Here is a 27896-nt window from a genome sequence, read left to right as displayed (position 1 = left end):
CTGAAGACACTTTACAAAATAAGCAGACCGAACTCTCTGTGGTATAATGCACTTCATTGTTTGAATGGTCTCTTATTAAGGCATTTTAAAGATAGTAAATCCATTTATGAAATCAGCAATAATAAAAATATATACCAACATGACTAACATAAGCTTGATTCTCATTTACAGGCTTTAAAGATATTCTGACATCTAGTGGACAAATATTGCAACTGTGCCTCTAAATATTACTGAACGGCTGTGATATCATGACTGTTTGCATGGTAGTACTGTAAATATGTAAATGATGTCATATTGCATTATAACTAATACAAACCCAGTGTTTAAATAAACTATAAAGACACGTTTTTTTGCATTCACTTTCCCTTTTAAGGAGCATAAACAATCACTGCTTCTCTCTCTGAAGGTCCATCTGGAGCTGCCCTGAGTGTTCGTATGATCTGATAACTTTCATCAAGGAGCCGCTGTCCTTGAATGTTTTTGAATCTATAATGAAAGACATGGATGTCCATGTCTTTAGCGTGACTCCTTGAATGTCTGACCAGATTTGACAACAGATTTTTTTTTTCTCTTTTAATGCAAATTGTAGTGTTTTTGCTAATCCTACTTTCTCTCTGCCTGTAACTTTATGTTTTTTGCTGCGGACTGTTTCAGTGTCTCGTCTGTATTTACGCTCTTATGATTCATTTCAAATTTCAAAGTCTTTGTCCGATTGAAAAAGCCTGCTGAGTTTCCTCATCCATCAACACACCAGCACCACCACACCCCCCCCAGTGTTGGGCTGGGCGAGAACAACCGGTCTGTTTGCATTGAGATGCCATTCTGTGGAAAGATAACGTCCTCCTGTCAAGTTATTGTAGACAGGAAAAGTGAATTTACCTTCAAAATAATATCGCAAGAAGTATTACAGGAAAATGTATTAAAGTTGAATACACCAAATGAAAGGGGTCTGTTAAGTACACATTATGGGGTGCTGGTTGGTCTGAAGATAAACTTAAATTAAAGACAAGTGACCATAAGGTGGGTGGCGAGACTTCAGTTCAAAATCTGAAAAGAAAGTTTTTTAATATTGAACCTACGGAGGCTTTCTGGGCTTTTGCAGCAAGCTGAGAGTGGACAATGAACTACAATTTTGTTTTTTTGGGGGTTTTTTTGGCAATTCTGCATTTGTATCATTTATAAACAGAGCTACTGCTTCTGTTTGTCAAAAGACAAGGCAGGCAACTGCTTGGGGCCCCAGCCCAGAAGGTGGCCCCTAACAGCTGACAAAGTTTAAACTACAGCATTGCCTCATATTGTGCACATTTTGCAACAACAGGAATCCTCCTTCATGGGGCCCCATCTGACTGCACCAACTCTCAATGCTCTGCTAATTTGAAAATGAATGAAGGGACGCTGGTTGGAGGGCCCCCCCCCAATGTTTTGCCTTAGGCCCCAACAGACCCTAGAAGCGCTCCTGTTTAAAATCCGAGGTGGTGGTTGCAGCCTGGACGGTGCGTGCACGCTAACGACTCTTATTTTGAAATGTCTTGACGGGGACGCGCTGACTTCACACAGGTGAATCAAACCTGGGATATAATTACCTGCGTGAACGCTGTCAGTCCTGCAGACCCGCTGAGGCGTTTCATTGACTCAAACGAGGTGTGAATCAATTTGATGCCACTTGTTGTGACCATGAGAGAAGATACAACTACGGTAAGAACTGAAACGTTACATTTACGCAAAAGGTGGGATTGAGGAAAGCTTGTTTTTCATGAAGCAACAATTTTAAGTTGTCAAACATTTCTGTGAGTTTATTTGATGATAAAAGAAAACATTTAAGCTGGTGTATTTGTTGTTCTGTAATTTAATTGTGAATGATAATAATTAGGAGAACGAGGTCGGGTCTGACCAACATGGAGATGTGGCAGCAACAGACTCTGTATCCAGTGAAAGACGACCTGTAAGTCACTTCCTTTAGGAATAAATCTGTCGTGGACTCAGTTGTTGTTGTTTTGATGGTGCTGGGATTTCGGAGATTTGATTGAGAGATTTGTCAGTAAACAACACAACCAGCGTCCATGTTTATTATTTTATCCTCAAGCAGAACAACTTCCAGTTCACGACATGTGGCTCTGCACTGTTGACATTTATAACTAACATTTACACAGCGGAAAGTTTTAGCAAACAAAACCTAAAAAAACAAAAAAATAAAAACACGTAAATATTGTCATTAAACATATTGCTGAAGTACATGCTGCATCTATGCAATAGGAAAGGAGACGCACATTAATCACAATCAAAACAATTGACGTCACCAAACGTTGAGTCTTTTTTTTGGTTTTGTAAATAAAAGTGATAGTGTTCCAATAAAATAATGTTTTACTTTTTTTAACTCCTGTATCATGTTAAAAGTGTTCTGTGTAGTTTTGTTACAGAAATGTAAAAGTACAAGTACTACATGAGAAGTCATGGTGAAACTAAAAATCTCCTTGCAGCTTTTTAGCTCCCCCCCCCCCCCCCCCCCCTTTTTTTTGAGTAAAGTTCGTGTATTTAGTTTAGAAAATATAGCATCGAATTGTTTCATTTCTCTTTTTAAAAATTTCACAACCAAATCTAAATGATGCACTTTTAAGGAAAACAGACCGAGAAGCCCTAAGGAGCATAATGTCAGCTGTTGTGTGTTTTATTTTTTTGCACTGTCATGTCTGTGATGGCTGACGGCTCTTTTTGTTCAAGTTAAGCCCTCAGGGCAGAAGGAATCGTCTCTTGTCACACCTTCATTAAAATGTTCCTCTGAGTTTAGATTTATTTGAATAGCAAAGCCTAAAAAAAGACACAAAGGAACAACTTCTGATCAAAGACTAAACAATTTAGACTATAGGGTTAGTCATTAGCAATTACCTTTTTAGGATCTAATTATGCTGTTATATCGGAGTACTTTAATTAAAGCTCCTCTTCCAGTGACCAACACATATTTAATTCAATTTTGATTCTTCATTCTAACAACCAAACTTTGATGGCATCAATCCCGTACAGCAGCGTTTACAGAGATTCATAATCCTATTTGAATCTTGCGATATTAACCAAAGTTCTTGATCGTAAATAAAAGCAGTCTCATGTGTCTCTCTTTGTGCAAGCTAAAGTTAAAGTTCGGGATATGTTTGGATCTGTTTCTGGTCAGTGATTTGTACTTTGACTTGAATGGGGAATCTAGCGAGCACAGAAGTAGTTGAACTAGTTCACACATGCGCTCCATTCTTGAAGGTGAGTCTGTAGCTAGACAAACTTTGACCTCAGTCAGCTAAAAAAGAAAGAAAGAAAACGTGATCAGCTGGTGATATTGTTGGGTTTTTTTCTTCAGAGTCTTGTGACGCTACAACATATGCTAAAGAAAGTTTCCCAGAGCCCTTTCCAAAATCAATACACGGTGAGTGACTACACTCTGCTTGCACTACTATCACGTTTTCACTGAGAATACATATTTGGAAGAAATGACTATGATTCGTTTCTTTCCATACTCAGACTCTTGTTTCATCAAACTCTGAATCCAGTGGATCGTCTGCCAGCAAACAGGTCAGAAGGCAGCGCTAAGCACCAAGAGAAGTGCAGGCTGAGTGCCTTAAGTCACACTTTACCTGTGCATTGTATGGACACTCCCAGTTATTGTTTTCACAAAGGCAAGAGCAAAAAAAAAACAACTTCAAGGCTGTTGGAGAACAAGCAGCCACTTGCTTGTTGTATCGTATGAAGAGCCAGTTTACATTTCTGACAAGCAACGCGTGACTTTCTCATCCCCATGCGTGACTTCCGATGTTTACCCCTCCTTCACTACGTTGTCGCTCACCATAACATTTGCGTTGTCCGCAGGATGGCCAGTCTTTCAGAGATCTTGTAGCGGCTGCAGACGAGACGGACGAGCACAAGCTGCACTTTGGACAGGTGAAATCCACCATCTACTGTATAGAGGACACACAAATGTCACGCAGTACAATTCAAAGACACGCGTGCTGTGATTTATCTGAGAGCATGAATCTAGCAGTGTGTGCGAGAGCGCTACATTCCTGTAACACAAACATGTCTTTGTGTTTAATGGTTGTTTGTCCTCAGAGCGGCTTGGAGGCAGAGGGTACAAATATTTCTCCTGCAGCGGCACAGGTATAATCTACTCCCTTTTGACACATGACAACACATTTGATGTGACTCACTGTTATCAGGAGATCTCTACATAGTGTAGGCGTGTTTAGTTTTTGGCAGTCTAAATATATTTTCGTAGTAATGAATCATGATCAGACATCATCTCCCATGTCAGTTGTTAATGTTTTCAAAGAGATTATCTTGGAGTTTTCTCTAAAATTAACCTATACTACTTTATGTAGTTCTGAAAAATTAGGCAATTACTTTTTTTGGAGATACATTTAGTATTGTAGGAGGCAAACATTTTGCTCGGGTAGTATTTCATTCATGCAGCACAGCTTTTCTGGAGACACTTAAATGTAACATTTCTTATATGTCATTATTGAATTCTTATCCAATGGAGAGCAGGAAGTTCTCCATTTACAAGTGGTTCCTCCACAAAGTATCTAGACAGAAGCTTTGACGAAAGTCAATCTTTGAAGTCTCCCAGACTTTCTTATTCACGTATATCCTTCATAGCGGGACGTTTTCCCTGTCGGACCGGACGGGCGGAGGCCAGATGAAAGAGTCCTACACTATAACACTTACTGTAGGGGGCTGTCAGGACAAGTTTCGCTGAGGGTGGAAAACTCAGCAGTTTGAGTTAAAAAAAAAATATAGCTCATTCTGAAAACGTTGGAACATTTCAGGAGTTTTGTGCATGTGTAAAAACGTGATGATTTTTAAAATGTTCAAAGTCCAAAAGAGATATTCTCAGTCTTTATCTTCCATCTCGTTTCAATTTCAGAATGGACTCAACAGAGGTTTTGCCAGAAACAATGCTTTGTATTCGTATTATTTGGTGAGTAACAAAATTCCTGTTTCTTAAGCCAGATTACAGTATTATCTTTTTAAATACCTTCATTTTCTCAAAACATGTTCCTAGTGACCTTGTGGGTTTTTTTTGTTTTTTTTAAGGAATCGGGCAGCAAAGGCCATCTGAAGGAAGACGCAGGGAGCAAAACTTCCCAGGAACCCAACCTTGACAACATTTTTTTCCCACCACCTGAATTCCAGAGTTCAGCTCTGGATCTTCAAGCTGAAATTAAAGTTGTGGAAAATGGAGCACATTTTTCCGAACCTCAAGATGCCGTTACCCCAAACCATGTAAAGGGGCTTTTCCAGAAGTCGACATCGGCCCAAGACACATCTACCAATGGCGGTTTTCATGATGTAACCCTGAGTGCGACAGAAACACAGAATCTGTCCAAACCTTTACTGTCCCGTGCTGGAGACAACATGGAGGAGAATTTTTCTGAAAAATCTCCAAGTGCCTTTGCCAACCCATTTAAATCTCCTTCAAACTCCAAGAATCATCTGTCTGAGTCTACTCAGCCTATGGGGGCAAACCCCTTTTACACAGCCGCAAACAAGGAAGTAGATTTGTTTCAAGGTGTTCCCAATAAGAGCGGGGAACTCGCCAACGAAGAGCAGGATTTTAAAAGGTCTTCCAAAGAAATTGTGGATATATTTTCACCGTCATCCACATCTACAGTTGACCCATTCCCAAGCCCAATTCCAAGTAATTTATTTCAAGACACTTCCAGTTTGGAGGACCCCTTTGGTACGACTCCCTCAAAACAATATGACCCTTTCCAAGATGTTTCCATTGGTTCTCCAGACATCTTCCAACCACTTCCATCGAAGACTAGCTGCAAGGATGGTTGGTCAGAAACAAAGACGGATATATCTTCACCAGATCTCGTCAAGGCAACACCGTTTGATTCCAATCTGGACACCCGAGCCTTGTCTTATGACTTGCAAACTCCTGAACATAACATCGCTCAGCCATCTCCCTTCAGTCGGGCCAGGAATCTGTCTATGACACCCAGCCAGTCCCAAGCTCAAATGAACCATGTAGGTCACCAGTAATATTTTACATTTGGCCGAATATTTAAAGCCAAATGTACATTGTTGATAATCTGAGATGTATTCTGATTTATATGGCATGCACCTTTTTACCTTTTTATAACAAATCCTCCAGGTAAGAACCTTCAAACGTCCACCAAAGCCGCTTCCTCGAACCAAACTACAGAAGACCAATAAGCCACCCGTGCCCGAAAAGCCACCGAAACCAGAAAGACCACCCTTACCAGCAAACATTGTACGCTCAAAACAGAGTCTAACTTTTAAGATTGTCTGCTTGTTTACAGAAACTCACTTATTCACTTTCTATAAGTGTTGTTCTCATGGTTGATTTAACTTGTTATTTTGGGTTGTGTCTAGATTAAACCTGATCCACCTGTGCCAAAAACATCACCAAAACTATCCTTCAAAGGAATCCCAAAACCGGTTATTCGACAAAGACCCAAAACACCGGTCGGCATTCTGATTACATCTAACCTCATTATAATTACCACAGGCTACAGTTTGTGCCATGCTTGGGAAGTCTGTTCAGGTTTTCAATGGGAGTGTTTCTTCTTACAGGAAAATAAACCAACGGACCCTGAAAACAATGTTATCTACGAAGACGTCCTGCTTATCGGACAGGTGTGTTTGCATGATTCACTATACAACGTATAAATAAGTTTGTCACAGTTATTTAGTAATTAACAAGACAAGAGAGAAACTGCATTATAAATGTGAACCCCTGAGGCTATGTTAATAACACGGATGGTTGATCATTAAAAACTGAAGTCGTGGTCGTGCTAAAAATGTGAAGTTTAGTTTGACAACAATAAGAAAAAAACGCCATGAGGTCATTGAAAGCGAATAGCTGCTAGTGTGATGGCGTTTTGCCAATCAGACTTTGAGAACATTTGAATGCAGATTGGCCCGACATTAAGTAAACATGTTGTATTTCTTTGCAAACCATCTATATATACGTTTGCTTCACCGACATAGGAAAAGTGTGTTGAAGACTGGCCCGAAGACAGTCCAGAGCTCGCCCCCGACTTCAAACCAGTAAAAAACATTTTCATATTTAACCTGATTTATTATATCTTATATGTCAAACAGCAATGTTTTCTTTGAAATCCATTCTTATTGCTCTGTTCTTTTCTCATTAAGTCTGGAACATTGAGACTACGCCGAGAATCTGTCAAGGTTGAGACCCCGTTTTTTTTCTATTCAGCTTTATACTGTATATTATGAAGCACAATGACAATTCTAATACAGGCTATCATTGTTCTTAGATGAAGGAGAACTCTGATGGTGGAAGTGGGGAAGATCAAGACAGCCCCGGCAGTCATGGCAAGGTACCATTTATAACAAAACAAGCCGGCTGAGTTTTTTGATTATTTAATGTCTTTCGGTTTTCTGACCAACTTTTGCTTTCTTACAGAAAAAGGAACGAAAACTCAGAATGTCCCTTCTCTCCAGAAGAGGGTCGAAGGTAAATGAAGCAAACAGTACAGTGGTTCTGCCTCGATCGTGTGAAGGTGTTCAGTCATGATTTTGGTTTTGTAGGGGAAGTTTCCTGATGACGGAAAAGAAGGCAAGAGCAGGACGCTACCCACTTCACGTAAATCTTCAAAGGTAAGATGAAAAATATAAAATCTATAAGCATCTGTCTGTATTAAACCTGTATTTGTTGACCTGTGATTCCTTGTGTTTGTCAGGATTATTATTCAGAATGGAATTTAGCTGGAGAAGATGAAGACGGGGAACAGAATGGGATGGACTACAGAGTAAGTCAGCTTTTAAAAAGAGATGTATATTCTGTTACCGAGGAGCATCTCTAAACCAGTCCTGTTTAAATCTCTTCTTTAATAACAGAAGAAACCACTGAAGACCAAAGTCAACCAGCTGCTAAGAAGAGCATCCACTAATTCCTCTGTGCCAGATGGATCGCACATGGACGGACATTTACTCCAAGAGTCGAAGGTGAGATCGTCTGAGGCAGTTTATGATTTATTCTGTCTTTGAATCGGCCCATGAAATCTGTTGGTTTCCAGCCATCCTTCAGTCTAAAACAAGTGCATACACCTGACTTCTAAGAACAATGTCACAAATGTGCTAACTTTATTTAACCAATCCCACAACAGGAGGTTGATAAGAAAAGTCTCGGCAAGAAAAACTCCACCATACGTCGATGGTCAGAGGTAATGAACCAGCAGCTTCCAGACACTTAAAAGTCTTTTCTCTGGACTTTGAGCTTCTAAATAATTATACTTATTAAGTACTGGACAAAAATACTCATAATAAATCAGGAAAAAAAATATTAATCATGAACTTTTATTCCAAAGTACTCAAAGACCAATATGAGTCGTACTAAACGTCTTTGATTCAGTGTATCATTGTCAACAGGGGACCGTTTTGGATGGCAGCACTGGTGAGGACGAGGAAAATGGAGGAGAAGCCCATCATGTAGAGGTTGTTATAATTATATATTGTGAAGGAGTGATGTCTAAAGGGAAAACTTAGGGGGGGCTCATTGCATTTAAAGAGACAGACACCAAAACGGAGCGTTCTGAGAGTGCTGGTTTCTGCAGGGTCACAAACCTCCTCTGGTGCTTGATTCATGTTATATTTGGACCAAAGCACAGCACAGATGTTTCATTTAGAGCACAGGGGGATTGACTGAAAAGGTTAAAAAAAAAGGGGATAATATGTCCCCTTTAAAGGTAGACTTATGAATATTCTGGCATGCACTGATTTGGACAGTCTCTCTCTCTCTCTCTCTCTCTCTGCAGAAGAAGACAAAGAAGATGAAGATCAAGTTTGTACCACAAAGGGGATATTCTATCATGGTAGAAAAGGTATCAGTCTTTTACTTTACCGTTTGTTATTTCATAGATTTTTGTTGAAGACTTAATGACATTTTTTTATGTTCAATTTCTCCAGACTGATCAACTGAAGGGAGCGCACGGATACACGCCTCGTAAAAGCTCAAAGGTAGGACTCTGCATGTTGGAGTATGATGGGTTTGAACAGTGCCTGCTAAGCAGTTCAACATTTTTGGGTTTTTTTTCCTCCTCAGGATAAATTACAAGATGAGGATTTGGGTGCGTATGGCTACACACCCCGAAAAAAGTCCCAGGTAAGGATCTCCTTCAGTTCAGTTACCTTAGCTTCACCTCGTATGACAATGACTTCATTTTTTTTTTGTGTGGATGACTTGATTTGCCCAGAAGAAGTCGGCAAACACACTCATCACTTATTTAGGTGCTGAGTCGTAAAAAAGAAAAAGACTGGATATCAGTGCTAGCACCTGATGAAGAGCCCGGTCGGGCTCTAAATGTTTCCTTCTTTAATGCGTATAGCAAATAAATAAGTAAATCTTTGGGAGTGATAGCAGTGCAAACCTTTGTGCACCATATCTGATTACTTAATATATTCATGATTGGAAGTTGTTGCCTTCCATAATTATAGCAATGGGAGTTTAAGAATAGCATTTGGTACCACTTGTTTAATCCTCTCTCCTGACTCCCGACTCTATCCACTGCTGTGTCTCTCAATTGGGGGCATAGAAAGCACCAACATAGATCTAATAAAAATGATATTGTGACATTAATTCCCTTTTTACATCATGAATAACTCCCATCACGTTTCTTGGTTTTCCATATCTACATGATCACTTTCTTCCCCCCTCGATCTTAGGACGATGCTTTTGAGAGTGTAGAGGAGCTGAAACGCCAGAGTCGTCTTCAGTCAACAAGCAAGGTACCGTTATCCCATTGATAGAAATGTGGTACGTTTGCATGATGTGTTCAAACTGTACATTTTGAGTTGTTTTTTTTGTAATTATTTGCTGACTTGACTAAAACCTAAAAATACATTGTATTACAGTCTTCTGTGCTTTTAAATCAGAAGATACTGTTTTCACTCAGAGTAATGGCTTTGATTTGTTTCCTAGGCTGATATTATGGATGATGAAGAGTTACAGAGGGCGCTCCACATGTCTGCTGGATTGAATGGAGATGGGGACCCATATGGAATGGAAGATGTCAAACCTGTATGTTTCATTTGTAATCATACAGAGTTTTATTAACAGCTATGTAGCCTGTCATCATAACTTGGTTTTTTTTGTTCCTCCTTCATCCACAGAAGAAACCGACAAAGATGAAAATGCTGCACGTGGGTCGTCGAAGCTCCAAAGTAAATCATTTTTTCGTGAGATGTTTGGAAGGGATCCACTCGAGGCTTAAAATAAATGTGATCAAATGTTATTTTTGAAACAGGAGGACATGCTTCTCCAAAAGAAGAAGGGCAGCTTCTCCGCAGAAAAGTTAGATGATGACGATTTAGAGGGGATGGATAAACAGGTACATTTCAATGTGATGTGAAAGTATCTTTTTAACAATGGCGTCAGTAACAAGCTCACAGAAGCAGCTGTTTGTGTGTATAAGGGAAGTGTCTTCTTTTTGTAGAAACACCCTGTTACCCAATGCAAAGACCAAAGAAAGCACAGATCATTCTGACAGAGAAGATTAGCAACAAAACAAAGTTATCAAAGGTGCTTGTGCTGCTGAACGCATCACTGAGCTGAAAAGTCTCATTTCACAGTACATGACTCCTTTCAGACTCCCTGAATGAAAGAGCAACTCTTCGCTCAACACCAGACTGTTTTAATGAGACTGTCAGTGCAACAGAGAACAAGATTGTTTTCCAAAATAGATGTCTTTTTTTTTTTTTTTTTTCCTCCTTTTAAGAAAAAGTCGAAACATAAGAGTGCTGATCCCCCACCATGCAAATCAACGACGGCCAGACTGAACCCATTTGTTTGTTTGATGGATTACTAACTCCTCGTATATCTTGCAGGATGACTTTGAGGATTTTAACCAAAAAGGAAAAGAATTCATGAGTCCGGAGATGTACGACAGCGACCAAGATGAGCAGGACACCTGCAAACCGGTATCCACGTCACTCAATTTCTCACATTTTGATCTTTTACTTTGGGGTTTCTCATCCTTGTGTTCTTGTTTAACAGAAGAAGTCATCTAAACTGAAACACTTGAAGAAACACTTCAAGCCCAAGGTGAAACTCAAAACGTTTTGTTAATCCAGTTAAAAAAAGAAAGATTTAGCTTTTCTTGCGAGCACATCTTTACAAAAAAGTCAATGCTTTTGCTTTCCTTTTTTCTATTCCATAGTCTTCACAGAGCAAAGCAATGGATTCAGAGTGTGAAGAGCCACCTGGAGACTACCCGTCTGAGGCCGCCAAGGTGAGTTTGCGCTTTTTAAAATGAGTCAGTGCGAAGCTTTGGACAGTGATTAGTGTCAAAATGGTTGATCCGTTGATTAGTTTTGTTTGGCTCAAAGAGTAAACGACCTTTAAAAAATGACCTAGATTTCAGGAATGATCTGACTCCACCTTTGCTTTGTTTACAACGTGAAAAATTATGCAACTGGAACTCGCAATGAAGCGAAACACTGTTTAAATCGGTCAACAGGACTGCTGGCGTTGATGAGAATACCTTTGTGGTTAAAAATGTTCCAGTGAGTCAGACCTGGCAAGCCTAATGGAAAAACACAAGATCAATCAGGTTGAGAGTAATCTTGTGTTTTTAATGTGCTTGTTCAGCATTATTATCTTTGTCGAGGTAACGTAGAGCTTACTATGAAGCATCTATCATTTTACTCTTATGATATTAACTTGTTGTGCTCAATGGTTGAATATGATTTTTAGAACTCTTGCATAGTCATGTTGTTTACAAAGCAGCTACCATCATGATACTTCACGCTTTTTGACTTCAAGCTATTTTAAAAAGTTGTTTTCTCTGTTCCTGATCAGACACATTCCTTTTTAACATGTGACTGAGCCAGTTTAGCAACATAGCAAACATGCTAGCATATTAGCATCAACTTGTTTTGTTTTTTTTAAATCTTGATGTATACAAAGGTCTTGGCTAAATAAAGTCGTGTTTTGATGTCTGATCTTTGAATCTAAGTATGAAACAAAGAAGTCTTGACATATTTCCTGGTTTGTTTTCTGTCTTTGTTTCAGGCCGAGTGGTTAGCGGCTCAGATGGATGAGCAGGTTGCTGCAGGTCTGGAGGATTACGACGGGGAAGGGGTCAGTTTGTCTTCAAACTTGGACTAAAAATATGAGCATTGTTTTTTTTTGTTTTTTTTTCAAAGATTTCTTTTTGGGTTTTTTCCCAAAAGCCCAAAGGCTACCCGGAGGTCTATCTTTTCCACACTCGAGGCCGGACCTTAAAGCTAGTCCATCTGCATCCAAAACACAATCTTTTTTTCTTTTTTTCTTTTTTATCCACTACTGTATCTTTTTAATCCTGGCAGTTTAGTGTTAATCTGTTTTTTGATTTCAGAAACAGAAATATTTTATGAATCCCAAGAGGCAATTCATTTGTCATCATGTTGTTTGTTTTGTCACAGGACACGGACAGTCTGATGGAGTGGTGGAACACTGTGGAAAGTGAGTCTCAAACCACAACAGCTATGACGGGATTCTGAACAAAGAAAAGAACAAATACCAATAGTATTGTAACCTGACTTTGTTTCAGAATGGGATGAGGTGCCATCAGATGACGAGGACCAAGTCTTAAAGGAGGACGAAGAGAAGTACTTATACTTATTTGTATTTGACAGAATTGAAAGTGATAATATTATAACCAAGCTAATAGTTTAAAAAGTGTGCGAGATGATTTTTAAGTATTGTGCTGAAACAAACTGAACGGTTCAAAAGTTGTGCAAAGTGTTTTTGTGGATCGACAGAGAATATATGCTGCAGCTAAATTGATCATTAAGTACAGTCAAGCCAAAAATACCAACATTTTTTGATTGTAGCGCCCCATCATCTTTAGGACTGATGGATTTTTGATCTGTAGCGGGGTTAGGTGAGTTAATTGATTTGACTGATAGCTTGACTTATCTGGATCAGTGACATTGTAATGTATTTGACTTGGTCAGCCATGAAGGATAAGCAACCATCCAACCTCAAGATCATGAAATTTAGAGTCAAAAGAAGATATTAAGATGTGTTTTAAGGCAGCATTACGCTCTGGGTTGTAGAGTTGATGGAATATTTGTTGAGTTTGGTAAATATTGGATATATTTCTGTGTTCACACTAAACCAAATTTTGAATTTTTTCCCTCTAAAATGACTCTCAGGTCATTCAGCATCTTGGCTGATAAAGTTCAACGCGGCATATGCGTCTACAACAAGGTCTTCACAGAGCGTGCCGAGGTCCTATGGCAGTCTGTCATCAAGCTCCACGCCATCGCAGACAACATCAGCACTTTCCACCACAAGGCAAAGATTGCTGGCATCACCGGGGGCACCACCACAGCTGTCGGGGGTGTAGCAGCCATTGCCGGTTTGGCACTGGCCCCCGTTACTTTGGGGGCCTCTCTCATCATAACCGCTGTTGGTGTTGGCGTGGCAACAGCTGGCGGAATCACATCCGCCTCTGCGGCAATATCGGATAATGTCAACAACATGCACGACCGCAAGAAGGTAAGCCCCGAATTCGATGGTAGATATGTCGTATGTACATTGACTGGCAACATTTACAGAAAAAAAAATCATCACAGGACCCTTTTTAAAAATCTGGGTTTATTCAAAAGACAAAACGCAAATGATTTCTGTTGAATTTCACAACTCCAATATTGACCTTATACATGATACACTGTCTTAATTTGCGTCTCGACAAGGCTGAAGGTCTCAGATTGGGAAGCATTTTGAAAGTTCATCAACTCTAAACCATTCAGCCTAAGATTTGTCATTACTCTTTGTTTCAGATAGTTAGTCTTTGTTGGATTATCGGCAAATATTGTAAGAACATTCAGAATAACCACGATCACAATTCTAATACTTTAAGTGTTTACACCAACAACAACAACAAAAAAAGAGTTAAAAATGCCTGACAGGGGCGACAGTGACCAGGGTTGACTTCCTGGTTAAACTTCCTGTTGACTTTTCCAAGCTTATCAAAGATTCTGATGTTTCCCTTCCACTTCCCAAGGTGGAGACAGTTCTGGAGGAGAATGAGGCTCACCTTCTGGACATTGGGAAGATCCTCCACTTTGTGAACCAGGGCCTGTACAAACTCCGCGGCCATCCATTCCTCAGGTCGGGCACCCAGCACTACTCAAAGGACTGGGAGACCCGCCGGGCAGTTCAGATGATCAGCTTCGCGGACTCGCCTATTATGCGAGCGACCGAGATAACGGATGCGTTGGTGGCCGCGGTTCAAGGACTCTTTGGAGGCATGGACAAGTACTTCATCAAGGACACCAGAGAGCTGAAGAAAGGATGCAAGAAAGAGGTGGTGTCTCAGATAAAGGAGGTGGCGACTGTGCTCAATGATGGAGTAGTGGAGCTAAATGCAATCAGAGAGGAGCTACAGGAGGCTACTGGAAACGTGTGAGCCAGATTGTGATGAAAGACGCCACTTTGACTTACAAAGATCGTTGACCCCCTCTACTGGCTGAAGAAGGGAACTGTTGATTTTAAAGGAATTCATGGCAACAGACGGACAGATCTGCTGTTGAACTGACAGTTGAGGACATTAAAAGTGGGTTCAACTCAAACTTTTCTCTTAACATCCTGCTAAAAACAGACTCACGATTTGATAACACCTTTTTATTTATTTAAAAAAATCACTCAATCGCAAGTTCACTGAAAAAAAAAAAAAACAAGAAAATCACTGGCAGTAAATGAAAATCACAACCAAATAATGACTAAGAAATGTTGATTAAACCTTGGTGACTTTTGTATTTGCACTATATTGTAAGATGTTTACTAAACACTCGTGGGCTGGGCCAAGTACCAGGGAAACTGACACCTTTTTAAATTGAGCACTTTACACACTATTGTATCAATTAAGAGGTTAAACATGAGGTGAATCTAAATGTTGCACTTGAGTCCAAAGTTGTTTGATGGTTTAGACATCTGAACTGTGTTTTAGCAGCATCATCACCATCATCCACTACAGTGAAGATAAAACAAACCTTTCAGTATCATGGAGGCCAGTGAAGCAGTACTGCAATCACATATTTAATCCATATAACAGAGTTGATAAAGAAGTATATTCACAAAGTAACGATATTAAAGTATATTTTAGCTCTAAATTTGTGGAGTGTAATCAATGTAAAGATTTTATTTTAAATGTTAGATAGATGATAGATAGATAGATACTTTATTGATCCCAAGGGAAATTCAAGCAAAATTTCAATCAAATGTTGAATCAAATGTTGACGAGAATTGGGGGGGAGGAAGGAAACTGCAGACAATGAAACAAAATATGCATTGCCTTAGGGACTGTTACAGGGTTGAAGTTGAAATTAAAATAATTAAAGTTGCCATTTTTTTTAGCCTCAGGACTCGGCGTGTAAATAGTAACCTTCTGCATACTTGTTGTTCATCTGTTTCTCTCTGAAACTGAAGATAGTGATCCACAGACCAAAACTAAACGATGCTTTATAACCAGATTTCACGGCACATTGAACTCATGGCAACTCCCCTCATGCTAAATTGGTGGAAGTGGTTGACTGGTGAGTCAGTAATACACAACCTTCACCTGTTTGTATCACAGCGATTTTATTTGTCTTTTGGCGTAAGCTCTCAGCCCAACAAAAGAAAAATGGGCTCTTACCTGTCCATAAAAGACCTCTAAACAAATAGTTTTAAAGATATTGCAGGTGAATTGTTAGATGAGTGCCGTATAACGTTTGAACAAAAACTTGGTACACTTTTGGTTTTACCTTGTGTTGTCCTTTTAAATGTATGTACATGTGCAGAAGCATGAAGGTGTGCCGAGCGTCATGTTTTTATCCTGTATGTGCTCCTGTAATATCCTGTTCTCACACTTAGCTGTCGATGGGTTCAGATGCTGTAAATAGACTGTAATTATTACTCGTCATGATTGAGAAATGTTTAAGAAAAAAGTGTTGTTCTCGTACCGTTGATCCATTATCTCAGTGGCTTATCTAGTTTTGGGATCATGGGTTGGTTGGAGCCGATCCCAGCTGTCATTGGGCGAGAGCGGGGTTCACCGCCAGCCAATCACACGACCCCCACTGTATATAGCCCCTGCTTTATCTTGTCAGTGATCCACACAATCAGTGTCTTCATCATAGTAACCTGATGTTACCTGTATTAACCTAAAAAGAATGCAAAAAAAGGAAATATTGTCTTTAAATATATTAAAATATTGTGATTTAATGGTATTTGTGAATAAATATTTTATTTCAAATGAAACTGAGCACACGTGACTGATACAAGAGGATATGATGAAATTATTATAGTTGATTCTTGGGTCAAGACTTGATTCGGAAACTAGTTTTGATACTAAATTATTCTGGTTTCAGGGATCGTTGGAAATCTATTACTAAGGTAATGTTTCTTTAAGACGTATCCAATAATTCCCATTAAGGTATTTCCTTTCTTATAATACTTCCATTATTATATTGTTATTGAAAAGGTGAATCAATAATTTCTGAATAAATAAGAAACAGGTTGGTGACAACAGAAGCCTCAGCATGAAGCATAAACCAGAGTTAATGATGCTGAGGGTTTCGAGTGAGGCGGTCAGGTAAAGATGGGAGCCAATAAATCCCGGAGGAAAGAGGCCACGCCCCCAGCTCAGGAAACACAGGTGTCTCTCATAAACCATGGGACTCTCTTAACTATGCGTAGCTTGAGGCCCAGAGTGAAGTACTTGTAGGAGGTACTCGCTTTTTTTAAAACTGAATGTTCACTTGAAATCAGAGCTTGGAAGAGTGTCATTATCATCGGTAATCAAACACCTGTGAGGTATCTACGCCCTCAGTTTACGCCAAACCAGTTTGACGTCTCTGTGATGAACGGGAAGTGAGTTTTTTTTTTAATAAACTAGTTTACTCTTCTGTTGTGTGTTGAAGCAACTCAGAGTTGTCTTTTCTTTTTTATTTTTCTGGCGCAACACTGAGGTAGGCACCCTGCTTCTTTCATTGTGTCGTTTCGTGTTGTCAAACATTCCTCCATGGTCGCTCGTGCACAAAGAGCGACGCTGTTTCTGAAGCCTGTATGACGTTTTACGCCAAACTCAGTTCAAAATTCGACCAGTTCAAAGATTTGTAGTGTTTGTTTGCTCGATACACGTCGATGAAAGCGATTTCCTCACTCATCCCCGCTCAGTTTGACGGGTTTTTATGAATTCGGCTGAATCTTTTTTTTGAGTAAACCCCTACAGTACCGACACTTTGTAACTTTCCTGACCGGCTTTCATGCTCAGGCTGAAACTGACGTAAGCCATCAGCTGACGCAGTGTGCACACAGTGGAAACAACCGGTTCTTTCAGTGAAAGGTTGTTGTTGTTTTTTTACAGTTTAATGTTATTTTCCACGAAGCATCTTACACACATTGAACAACTTATCCCACACATAGGCTCACGCATCTAAAATACTAATATAATATGAGTGGAGTTTGGTTTGTCGGGCTGTCGAGATTGGGGTGAACAAGGGACCACGTGACTGTCAGAGTTTCTGATCTGTATCCTGGACTCACCACCTGCTTACCTTTTCAAACTTTTGTATTTCAGAATGAACATGTTCAGAAGAGACAAAGGCCCTCCAACAGCTCCAGATGTGACACCGAGACCCAGCGAGGCGGTATGAATGACTCGGGGAAAGGGAAGGAAGGGACAGTGTTTTGTTTGTCTTGATGTGTTTGTTTAATTCATTGAGGGCGTATTATTCATCACCAGGAACTAGACGGCCCCATCACACACAGCATGGGCGGACCTGATGCTGGGGTGGCTGAATCCAGACAGGTGAGTGTTAAAACCCAAACGCGGACCAAAAGGTGTGTCCCCCACATTCTGACTGTTATTCTCTCTCACAGGAAAATAACAATGAGGTCACAAGTGAGACGAACCCCAAAGCGAAGGTAAGAATCAGAGTCCCGCATTTCTAATATCTCAACATCAACTTACTGCTGAGTATGTCTGACCTTATTTAATCTGTTTTGTATCAACACCAGAGGACTGGCGTGATGGGTGTTATGCACAAGGTCAACCCTTTCAAATACACGTCACAGGTAAGACATGACAACAGGAGGATAAAAGCAACTTTTAAACCAACTCATTTGAGGAGTTTTTGGGCTCGTTATAAAACTGATGCATCTTTATGGGCTAAGAAAACTGACTTTTAAGAAGAGGAATAGAAAAACAGAAAAGGCAATTATATAAACAGACTTTGTTTACATTCTCTGCTGCAAAAAAAATTCCCCGTGAGTTTTGACTGGTAATAGACAACAGGGAGGTATTTACTCTGTACACGAGCAGAATAAGATGAGCAAAGAGATAGTAGGTTCTTCTTTGTCCAAGAAGAGGGGGGGACAAAATAAACCCAAAGTTCCTCACTCAAGCAGTATGTTTTTATTCTTCATTCAGGCTCCTTCCACAGCCAGCAAAGCTGCTTCCTCTGATTCACTAGATCAGGGAGCAGACTCCACACAGGTAAGAACTACAATAAAGAACTACAATACTGGTTAATGCTATTCTGAGACCTCTATCTTATCACTATGATCAAAACTTTCTTTAAAAACCTTCTGTATATGATCAGATGCATGTACTCTGCTCTCTAGTGGATTATCAGTATACTGCAGGCAGTGTAAGGGCTTTTGTTTTTTTGACCTTTTCAAAATGGCCGATGTCATGACCTCATCCGCACACTTTTAGCAGGAAAATCTTTGCTAATTTTTAAAAAGTTACAGTAAGAACAATATTTATATTGTTACTCATTATATAAAATGAATATCTTCTGTGTTGAATCAATGCATCATTACCTAATTGATTCTTTTTTTTATTATAGTTAAAAATGTGTCGGTATATACAGTCAGGTGTTTTGTCACATTTTTTTAATGTAATCTACATTAAGCCTTACATAATACCAACACACTATTTTCATGATTTAATTAATGACTGAAATGCCTTAAATCTTAAAACACATTTTTGGGTATTTTCTTAACAATTCCTCTGAAATCAAAGCCAAAAACCCTGATGTATCAAATGTCATGAAAAAAAAAAAAAAGGGATTTTGTCAAAACCTTTACTAAACGTCTCGGTTCTAAAAAAATAAATAAAAGAATTTTCTGGCTGTTTTTTAATGTCAGGCTTTATAGGGTTAAATGTATAAACCGGTGACCTGAATATCATGAATCTGCATTTCTTCAAGACTTGTATGGGGGGGGGTGCATCCAGTTCTAAATATTTGAGACGTGTGTTTCAGAACCCCGGCGTGCTGAGAGGGGTCATGCAGAAGGTCAACCCCTTCAAATCGACTCCACAGGTAAGCCGAGCGTTCTCTGCTCGTCGGAATATTAACCACGAGAACGAAGCGTCTGTGATGGACTCGGCTAAATGTTCCGACGCAGGTCCCGAAAGCTTCGTCGTCGTCGGAGTCACTGGAACAGGGACGAGGTTCAGACTGTAAACAGGTGGGTGAAAGAAGGCGAGCGACGTCATTAAGAAACCCAATGAATCCCTTTTTTTTGAATCACTTTTTTTTTAATTTTTTTTATTCAGCTTAGTTTCTTTTATTTATTTTTTTTATTCATGGACGGCTCTCGATCAGAGGACGATCATTCTCTGTCGTAGTGAATTTAACTGGACGCAGCTCAGAGTTAAGTTGGAGCTTCTGTTTCAGAACCCCAGGATGTTCAAAGACGTGATGCAGAAAGTGAACCCGTACAAGCCTCTGACACAGGTATCTGCTCTCTGCACGCAATATACCAACACCTGTCACTTAAACCACCATCTTTGTTCTGTCAGCAGCAGGTTCCAGAAAACGAGGCTCATCATCAGTCTGCAGAGACGGGAAAAGAAAGTGAAGCTAAAGAAGTAAATATAATCCCTGGATTTTAAAGTTCCAGTCTTAAAGCTTCATTCAGACGGTGTTTGATTGTGCTGTCGACGTCTCGTTTATCTAGACTCCAGGGATGTTTGCAGGAATGATGCAGAAGGTCAACCCGTTCAAATCCTCCCAGCCAAAGGTACCAGAGTATAATACTGAAGGGAAGTTCTCCTCTTCTCTTCTTTGCACTCTCAGTGACTTTGTTTGTCTTGCATGTTGACTCCCAGGTTCTCCACAACGAACTCTCCTCCAGCACTGGAAGCTTAGCAGACAGCAACACAGAGAAACAGGTAGAGCTGTGCAGTTCAGCAAAACCGGGTCTCGTTCTGCTCGTGGAGGTCGCTTGATTAAGAACAGGATGATGTCTTTGTGTTTCAGAATCCCAGTACGTTTAAAGACAAGATGCAAAAGGTCAACCCGTTCAAAACCTCACAGCCAAAGGTACCAGGACAGATATCAACGAAGCCTTTCATTCTCATCCTCACTTTCTGTTTGTAACTCAAAAACGTTCATGTCTTCAATTACGACGGGCGTTTGTTTCTTTTATCAGACGTATAGTATCGGAGTAGTTGTAGCTCTTGATATTCGCCGTCAGGGAAAGAGCGACATCTACTCTGATACTACGTCTGAAAAAAGAAACAAAAGCGCCTATACTTTGTTCGGCTGTTTTTAAAAGTTCTCTCTCTCTCTCTCTCTCTCTCTCTCTCTCTCTCTCTCTCTCTCTCTCTCTCTCTCTCTCTCTCTCTCTCTCTCTCTCTCTCTCTCTCTCTCTCTCTCTCTCTCTCTCTCTCTCTCTCTCTCTCTCTCTCTCTCTCTCTCTCTCTCTCTCTCTCTCTCCCTCTCCCTCCCGACTGTCGACGTTTCAGGACTCCAAGCCTCTCAGCAATGAGCTGTCCTCGAGCAAGGGAAGCTTAACGGAAAACAACAACCTCCCGGAGAAGCAGGTAGAACTGAATGTCCAAATAATAACAAGAGCAGACTGAGCCAGAAACAAGAAGAGTTCTCAGGGGGTCGAAGGATGGGAATACAAAGTCACCTTAGATCGTTTTAATAGGGAGTTTTTGGGCCAATTAAATTTTATTTATATATTAGCATCCTTAATGAGTCCAAGGAAATGTTCCCACTGGAAGAAATAAAGTTAATCTTGTGAACGGCTGTATCAAAGGTGAGACGGCCTGGATTTAGCTGTCTGCAAATGTTTTTTGTCCCATCTACCAGCAGATGGCGCCAGAGAAGAGGATTAAGCCTTGTAGAAAGTCTGCTTTCAAAATGTGACCTTGTTTACACTCAGAATTCAAGATTCAATTATTTGTCATTTTTCTCATGTATATGCACACATAGAAAAACACAAAATGATCTTCTCCCAGCCCCGCGTGGTGTGACATAGATGCATAACTAAAAATCTACTGAGGGATAAAATCAGATAATAGTTACAATAAAACTAGAACAGGTCAGCAGCTGTCATTGAATTTTCCAGTGTAAAGTGCAGCACATGTCCCGCTCATACTGGCACTGGTCAGTTTGTTGGTGGTCCTGATGGAAGGAGGTCAGACAGTTTGAGGCCTTACGAGCACAGCGCTGATCGCAGGAGCGAGGAACGGCAATAACTCTTCACTACCCTGCTGAGCTGCTGCTGTTTGACAGCTTTAAAACCGCCAGAGCAGGAAGTGAGTGGGAATGTTGGGTCGGATTCAGTGGTGCCCGGGATGAATGCAACACACACACACACACACGCACACTCTGCCTGTTCTTTGTTGACTCCACAGAAAGTGATGAATGATGGGTATTAACTTGTATCTGTGGTCTTTGTTGCTGGATCGTTTTGTAGAACCCGGGGATGTTCAAAGGGATGATGCAGAAAGTCAACCCCTTCAGGTCTTACACACAGGTACGGTGCAGAGCGTCAGAGTTCGTGATCACACGTCAAATTGTTGAAGCACGTCATTCTCCAAGACACGTCGTGTTAGCTGGATGCATTTCTGTTTGTTTTGTGGCGATGCAGATGCCAGAGGAGGAATGTGAAACGGACTCCGCGGAGTCCAAAACAGAGTCGTCATTGAGGACGCAGGTGAAGGTTTTACAACACACCTCACCACCAGCTTTTATAGCTAATGCTCATTTCCAATGCCCGTCCCTTTAGTGTAAAATACATGATGTATATGCATGTGGAGAATCTCTGCTTATGTAATTTGATCCTTGGACGCTAACAGTTAGCTTACTTTAATACATGTTTTTTTTTTAACAACAAAGTAAGCTAAGTTTTTTTTTTTTTTTGTTCTCAGGAACCCAAAAGTTTCCAGAAAGAGCTCTCCACCAGCACTGAGAGTTTGGACGACAGCACCATCGAGAGACATGTAAGACGTTCGGCTCCGCCCCTCCATGTGTTCGTTTACTTTCTAGTTTGAACCTGATCGATGGGATAAAATGTGCACAAGCTGCCAAGTGAGAAGCTCCTGACGAATCACCGATGACTCACAGTTCAGTGTCTTATCATGAGTCTTTTGTCGACAGTTCGTATTAATTCATGCGTCTGATCCCGGATTACACTTTTATCATCACAAGGTTTCAAATGAAAGGCTCATTGTGCTGACCTGCGTCACTGTGGGACATCCCAACAGAGCTAGTTCATATTTCAAAATAAAGCACCTGTCAGATAATCTCAGTAATGTACGCTCTTCCGCCTCTCCAGTCTGTTTGGTACACTGATGGCGACGCCAGCTGCGAAGTGAAAAGCCAGCCAACAGAGGCGCCAAAGAGAAGGATGGTACGTTCACCTGTAGTTACTGAATCCAAGGTTGACCCCTGACCTTCACACTCGTCTGATCACACCTGAAGTGACGTGTTCTCCATTTCCTCTCCAGACGTTCAAGTTCAAGAGAATTCTACCCACGGCGTTGTTCGGGTCGGGAACAAAGGTACCAGTCGGTACTTCTCCAGTGATCCACTTCATCAATCAGTGACACTACTGTACAACACGTTTGCTTTAAACATGACTGTTTGAGTTTTTACATCTTTTGTTTTTTCATCTTCTTTCTCCACAGGACTCTGCATCGTCTGAGTCCCAGGAGCTGACCCAGGTGAGAGAGAGCTTTATGTTGAAACGACCTTTCCAATAACCAATACAGCCCCTTTTTTTTTTTTTTTTTTTTTTTTAACGTGAGCTGTCAAAGCTCATCTTGGCAGAATAGACGACACGATGCACCTTCAGTTCCAAAATAAACACGAGCACAAATAAAGAGAACCAACGTGCAGCACAGACGAATGAAGCGCACGACGGTCCTCTACGTCGTCGTGACGATCAGTCGTCGGTGACGTTTGAATGTCGATGGTCCACTCTGAGCGACTTAACGTTGACACAAGCACTGATCCTCCTGCAGAGAGAAACCTTCCGGGTTCGTCCTTCAGCTACACTCGCTGTGGATGCTTGAAGCGAGGACGCCTCATTCATTTGCTTCTTAAACGTCTCGAGTGAAAGGAGCTCATGAGCGGCGGTGTTGAGAGATGTCTGCTGGAGACTCCCTCTGCTGTGATGGCATGAATTAATCCCACATGTGTTTGACTCAACTGCGAGTCTCAACCTGAAGAGAATCTGCTTGAAACATAGAAGCCGTGTTGGCGTTGTCGTGTTTCCTGATTCACTTTTTTTTTTTGTCTTTTTTTCAGGACACGAAACAAATAGTGAACGTATCGCTGCCGTGTCCACAGTCCACTTTACTCTCGCTGCTTGTCCAAGTAATCATTTCCTCTCATGCGAGTCACTTTGCAGAGACATTATGAAAGCGTGTCAATAAAAGCATACGCAGCTCACGGCGGCCTCAATAACCCAGGCAGACTCGTGTATTTATAAAGGGTGTGTAGAGACGGCCATGGTTCTATTTGCCCATGTCGTTCAAACGCATCTCTTTGTTGGGACGTTTTCTGTCCCGTTTGAACGGCATCAGCTGCCTTTTAGCTTCTCAAGTCCACTCTATTGTGCCGAGGTTGTTTTCTTTTTTATATATCGCTTTTATCATGACAACTCGGAGGCCTACGGCACATGACGAGGGAACTTTTGAAAGAACAATGAAGAATGAAAGGACAGCTGCTCTGGATGGCTTCTTGTAAAGAATAGAAATGAAGAACTCACGTCGGACTGCAGAAGTTGGTTTATTCTCTCTGTCAGGCGGCTATTTCACCGAAGTTGGATTAAAATAAAGTGGCTTCTCTCCAATTCAAGTCACAATAATGAGCCTGTAAACAAGATGGAAGACGTTCATCTTCACCCTTTAATAATGTGCTCTGAGCTTGTCTGTCACGACTCCCTGAGGCAGCTCACTTTGACTTCAAATGTTATTTCAGTCCAAACATTGTTTCTTTTTTTCTTCTTTTTTTTTTGAAAGGCAAATCTGAGTCGGATTTAGTTTTTAATTTATTGCCAAGCACATTGTCACGCACGAGGAATGTGACCGCAAGTCTTACCCCAATAAAACTGAATTGTACACTAATAGTGCTATTTAACTATTGTGACACACGTGCTCTGTGTTTGAGGAGACGGTGGAAGTTCAGACTCTAGAGATGGCAGAGATACCCGTGCCCAGTGAAGGAAGTGTTCCCGACCCTCTCGACGTAAGCCATGAGACACCACATGACGCTTTAACTTAAAAACCCTGCACATTACGTTTTTTTGTAAATGTGTTATGCTTGGTCTTTTCCAGGATGAGGACGGCCTGGTGGCGTGGTGGAGAACAGTCGAGGGTCTGTGATGAGAATATTTGATGATCTTTTGGTGATTATTGAATGCTGTTGCTTAAAAGAATCTAATTTCTCGTTAGGATGGGACGAGTGGAACGTTGCTAACCAGGATGATGCCGCTGAAGAGTAAGTATGACTACTGAAGGTATTAATTTGGACACTTGACCACTTTTTTATTTATTTTTTTAACCCATCACATTACTGCGGTTAATATTCCAGACAACGCTGTTTCACGAGCTGTTTAAATCTTCACTTCTTTAAACGCAGGGTTTGGTATTGTTTTCGATAAGCTAGCATGACTTTGAAAGTGGCTTTCCCTCAGTGCTCCATCTGAAACCACGCCCTCCTCTCGGTGCTAGCCTCAAAAGCCACGCCCCCTCACTTGCATGCACCAACGCCATTGGTCAAGAAGCGCTCCTCCGCTCGTTTTAGCAACCCTGCCTTTAAACGATAAATGGACTTCTGACTGTCCCAAACGTGCTAACGCTACATGTCAATTCACACTCTGATATTAACGCCAGCGGGAGATTTGGCGCCTAATGATGAAAACAAATGTTAAGAGTAAAAACGTTCTGCTTCTTGCTTTAGTTTGAATAAAGTTTTTTTTTTTTTTTTTTCCCCCCCTTGTTTCCTCGCCTCAGAGTGGTGGAACAAGCAGCTGACCGCGTCTTCATGGCGGCTCGTCTTTTCGTGCGCTTCTTCAACCAGCGAGGCGCCTCGCTCCAGCAGAGGATCCTGGAGCTGCTCTGCTTGGCCGACGCCGCCGACGTGTTCCACAAGAAAACGGTCACGGCCAGCGTCGGCGGCGGCGTGGCCAGCGTGGCGGGCTCCATCACGACCATAACCGGCCTCATCCTGGCGCCCTTCACCATGGGTACGTCGCTCATCGTCACTGCCGTAGGCATCGGCGTGGCCACGGCAGGCGGCGTGACGTCGGCCTCGGCGAACATCACGGACACGGTGCATTCAAAGACGGACCGCAAGAAGGTGGAGAAGATGATCCAAGACTACGAAGAAGAGATGAAGGACATCAAGGAGTGCCTGGAGTTTTTGCAGGTGAGAAGATGTTAAAAAAAATTTAAAAATTCAAAAGTTTGTGAAGCGTAAAAGCGCTTATAAGTTACCATTACTCGCCTAACAGGAGGGGATGGAGACGCTTGATGAGTGGAACTTTGAGCAGTACGCCGAGAGCATCTCAAAGAAGCACCTCAACCAGAACGTCAAGCACGTGATGAAGGAGGGGGGCCGCGCCGGGAAGGCGTTGGTGATCAACACGGAGAGCCTGATCGGCACCGTCCAGGTCCTGGGCGCCGCGGGAAGCGCCGCCAAAGCCGCTCAGGTGATGAGCGTCACAACCGGAGTCATGTCGGGTCTCTTCCTCGCTCTGGACGTCTTCTTCCTGGCCAAGGATTCGGTGGAGCTCAACAAGGGAGCCAAGACGGAATTTGCGGCCAAGATCCGCGAAGTTTGTAAAGACCTGCAGGACGGGCTGCTGGAGCTGAACCGCATCAAGGAGGAGCTGCAGAGAACCATGGATGGGGTGGAGGTGGAGGTAGAGGAGGAGGAAGTGGATGAAGAGCTGTTGAAATCTGATCTGAAGAAACTCCTTGAACTTGAAGAATGAAGGACAGAAGTTTATAAACCAAAAACAGATTATTCTGCCAAATGAAGTTTTAGCTAAATCTTATAAAGCTGTAGTTTATTTTTCTTTGTATATTTAAATTATTTAAAGTAGTTTTAACAATAAAAGTGGTTTTATGCTTATTTTTCCTCTTCCTGTCAGTTCTTCAAGTTGTGAAAGATTGGAACTTACGGGGGGAGGGGGCTCAGAGTGATGAGCTGATGCAAAAAAAAAATGCAGATAATCCTGCCCCTCCGCATTTTGAAGCACTTTAAAAAACAAAAGTCATCATTCATTACTTTGTTCAACAAGAATTTGAGGAACTCCAATTTCAGTAAATTAGAAACCAAAAGAAAACCTTTTAAAACAAAAAGTCCTACAAACGGCGTCATGTTTCTTTTTTTTAAAAAGGTGAAAAATAACCTTTTTATTTACCTATTTGTGTCTGCATGAGGAAGTTGCAGGTAACCTGATACCTCTCCACTGACGCGAGAATGCGCACGATAAGCATGCATGTTTGTCTTTGAGGTAAAGTGAGGTTGAGAAACAAACAAAGGAAGGGATGGGTCTGATTAAATGAGCTTGTGACATAAAGTAGTCATTGTTCTCGACTTTGCCCGCTGTAACCTAAGATGGTCTCAGACTAACGTCAATATGCTGCCAGCTTTTTTAGCTGTTTATATACCGGCTCCATCAGCCAATGTTCATCGAAACTGTTTGTGGTCGTGCTTTGATTTTCAGCCGGCTGCTTTATTGTAACACTGTTTTCACAGGTCGTTCAGAACGCTGCTGCCAAGAACGTAGAACCCGGATCGCTCGTCCTTACAGCTCTGATTTCCTGCTCCTCCTAAATGGTCTTGTAGTTCCTTACGAGGCATCCAGACACCCCCCCCCCCCCCTCTCCCCAGGTCCTCAGGGACGGGCTTACCCCCTCTTCCTAGAACCAGAACCAAGAAGAGTCGGGCAGCTTTTAGCTTCTCTGTCCCGTTAAACGACCACATCACATCACAGCTGTCACAGTTTGGCCAAAAATGAAAAATGTATGAAATATTATTTCAGGTCAAACGAGACGAAGAAAAGTGGCGATTTTCTCATCAGATGAGTCAATTCAAGGTAAGTAAATAGTGAGGTTTATTTATATCACATTGTTCCCAGACAGAGGCCTCAAAGTGCTTCACATCAATCTTAACATCCTCCTATAAGCAGTCACAATAATCGCCACAGTGAACCATAGAAGTGTCGGTACACTGGGTGCTGACCTGGTGGACTCTGGCCTGTCTAAAGAAGCTTTTTAAAGACGGAGTGAAGATGGGCAGGGAATTCCAGAGGACTGGTGATAAGGACTCGAACGTTTTATGATTCACTCAGTTTGAGTCACACGGTGACTTTGAGCAGCTCGACTGACCATGTGAGAGATTATAACTTCCTCGATTGATTTGACTTTGAATGTTGACATAGTATAATTTAATTCTTTTATTGCCTTGAGCTACATATATATATATATATATATATATATATATATCAACTCATATATATATGAGTTGATATGAGTTTCCATTCGGCGTTTAATAATTAGACATCTGAGTAATAATGTTCAACACCTTGTGAAATCAGTAAATGTGTAACCTTTTCTAACGCGTATGTTTAT

At 41.2% G+C, this 27896-nt stretch overlaps 1 protein-coding gene across 1 annotated transcript; it reads left to right on the top strand.

Moving 5' to 3' along the window:
* The first annotated feature begins 1621 nt into the window (after nucleotides 1–1621).
* On the top strand, nucleotides 1622–26391 carry LOC306841639 (uncharacterized protein). The gene is made up of 60 exons (XM_079371586.1): nucleotides 1622–1695; nucleotides 1871–1942; nucleotides 3344–3409; nucleotides 3505–3555; nucleotides 3850–3921; nucleotides 4090–4137; nucleotides 4904–4957; nucleotides 5074–6012; nucleotides 6140–6259; nucleotides 6382–6474; nucleotides 6583–6645; nucleotides 7000–7059; nucleotides 7165–7200; nucleotides 7290–7352; nucleotides 7439–7489; nucleotides 7564–7632; nucleotides 7716–7784; nucleotides 7873–7980; nucleotides 8142–8198; nucleotides 8404–8469; nucleotides 8790–8855; nucleotides 8941–8991; nucleotides 9077–9136; nucleotides 9697–9759; nucleotides 9953–10051; nucleotides 10144–10209; nucleotides 10281–10361; nucleotides 10858–10950; nucleotides 11027–11074; nucleotides 11199–11261; nucleotides 12044–12112; nucleotides 12436–12475; nucleotides 12564–12621; nucleotides 13171–13516; nucleotides 14025–14425; nucleotides 16924–16971; nucleotides 17583–17652; nucleotides 17748–17813; nucleotides 17885–17929; nucleotides 18023–18079; nucleotides 18435–18500; nucleotides 19273–19332; nucleotides 19418–19480; nucleotides 19690–19749; nucleotides 19815–19883; nucleotides 19973–20035; nucleotides 20124–20186; nucleotides 20275–20337; nucleotides 20763–20840; nucleotides 21725–21784; nucleotides 21899–21970; nucleotides 22179–22250; nucleotides 22586–22660; nucleotides 22758–22811; nucleotides 22938–22973; nucleotides 24427–24501; nucleotides 24591–24630; nucleotides 24708–24753; nucleotides 25269–25683; nucleotides 25769–26391. The coding sequence occupies exons 1-60, from the start codon at nucleotides 1657–1659 to the stop codon at nucleotides 26249–26251; spliced, it is 6099 nt and encodes a 2032-aa protein (XP_079227712.1). The 5' UTR covers nucleotides 1622–1656; the 3' UTR covers nucleotides 26252–26391.
* The last annotated feature ends 1505 nt before the right edge of the window (nucleotides 26392–27896 follow it).

Source organism: Symphodus melops (assembly GCF_947650265.1).
Source record: "Symphodus melops genome assembly, chromosome: 20".
Lineage (NCBI taxonomy): Eukaryota > Metazoa > Chordata > Actinopteri > Labriformes > Labridae > Symphodus > Symphodus melops.
This window is presented reverse-complemented; position numbering and strand designations above follow the sequence as displayed.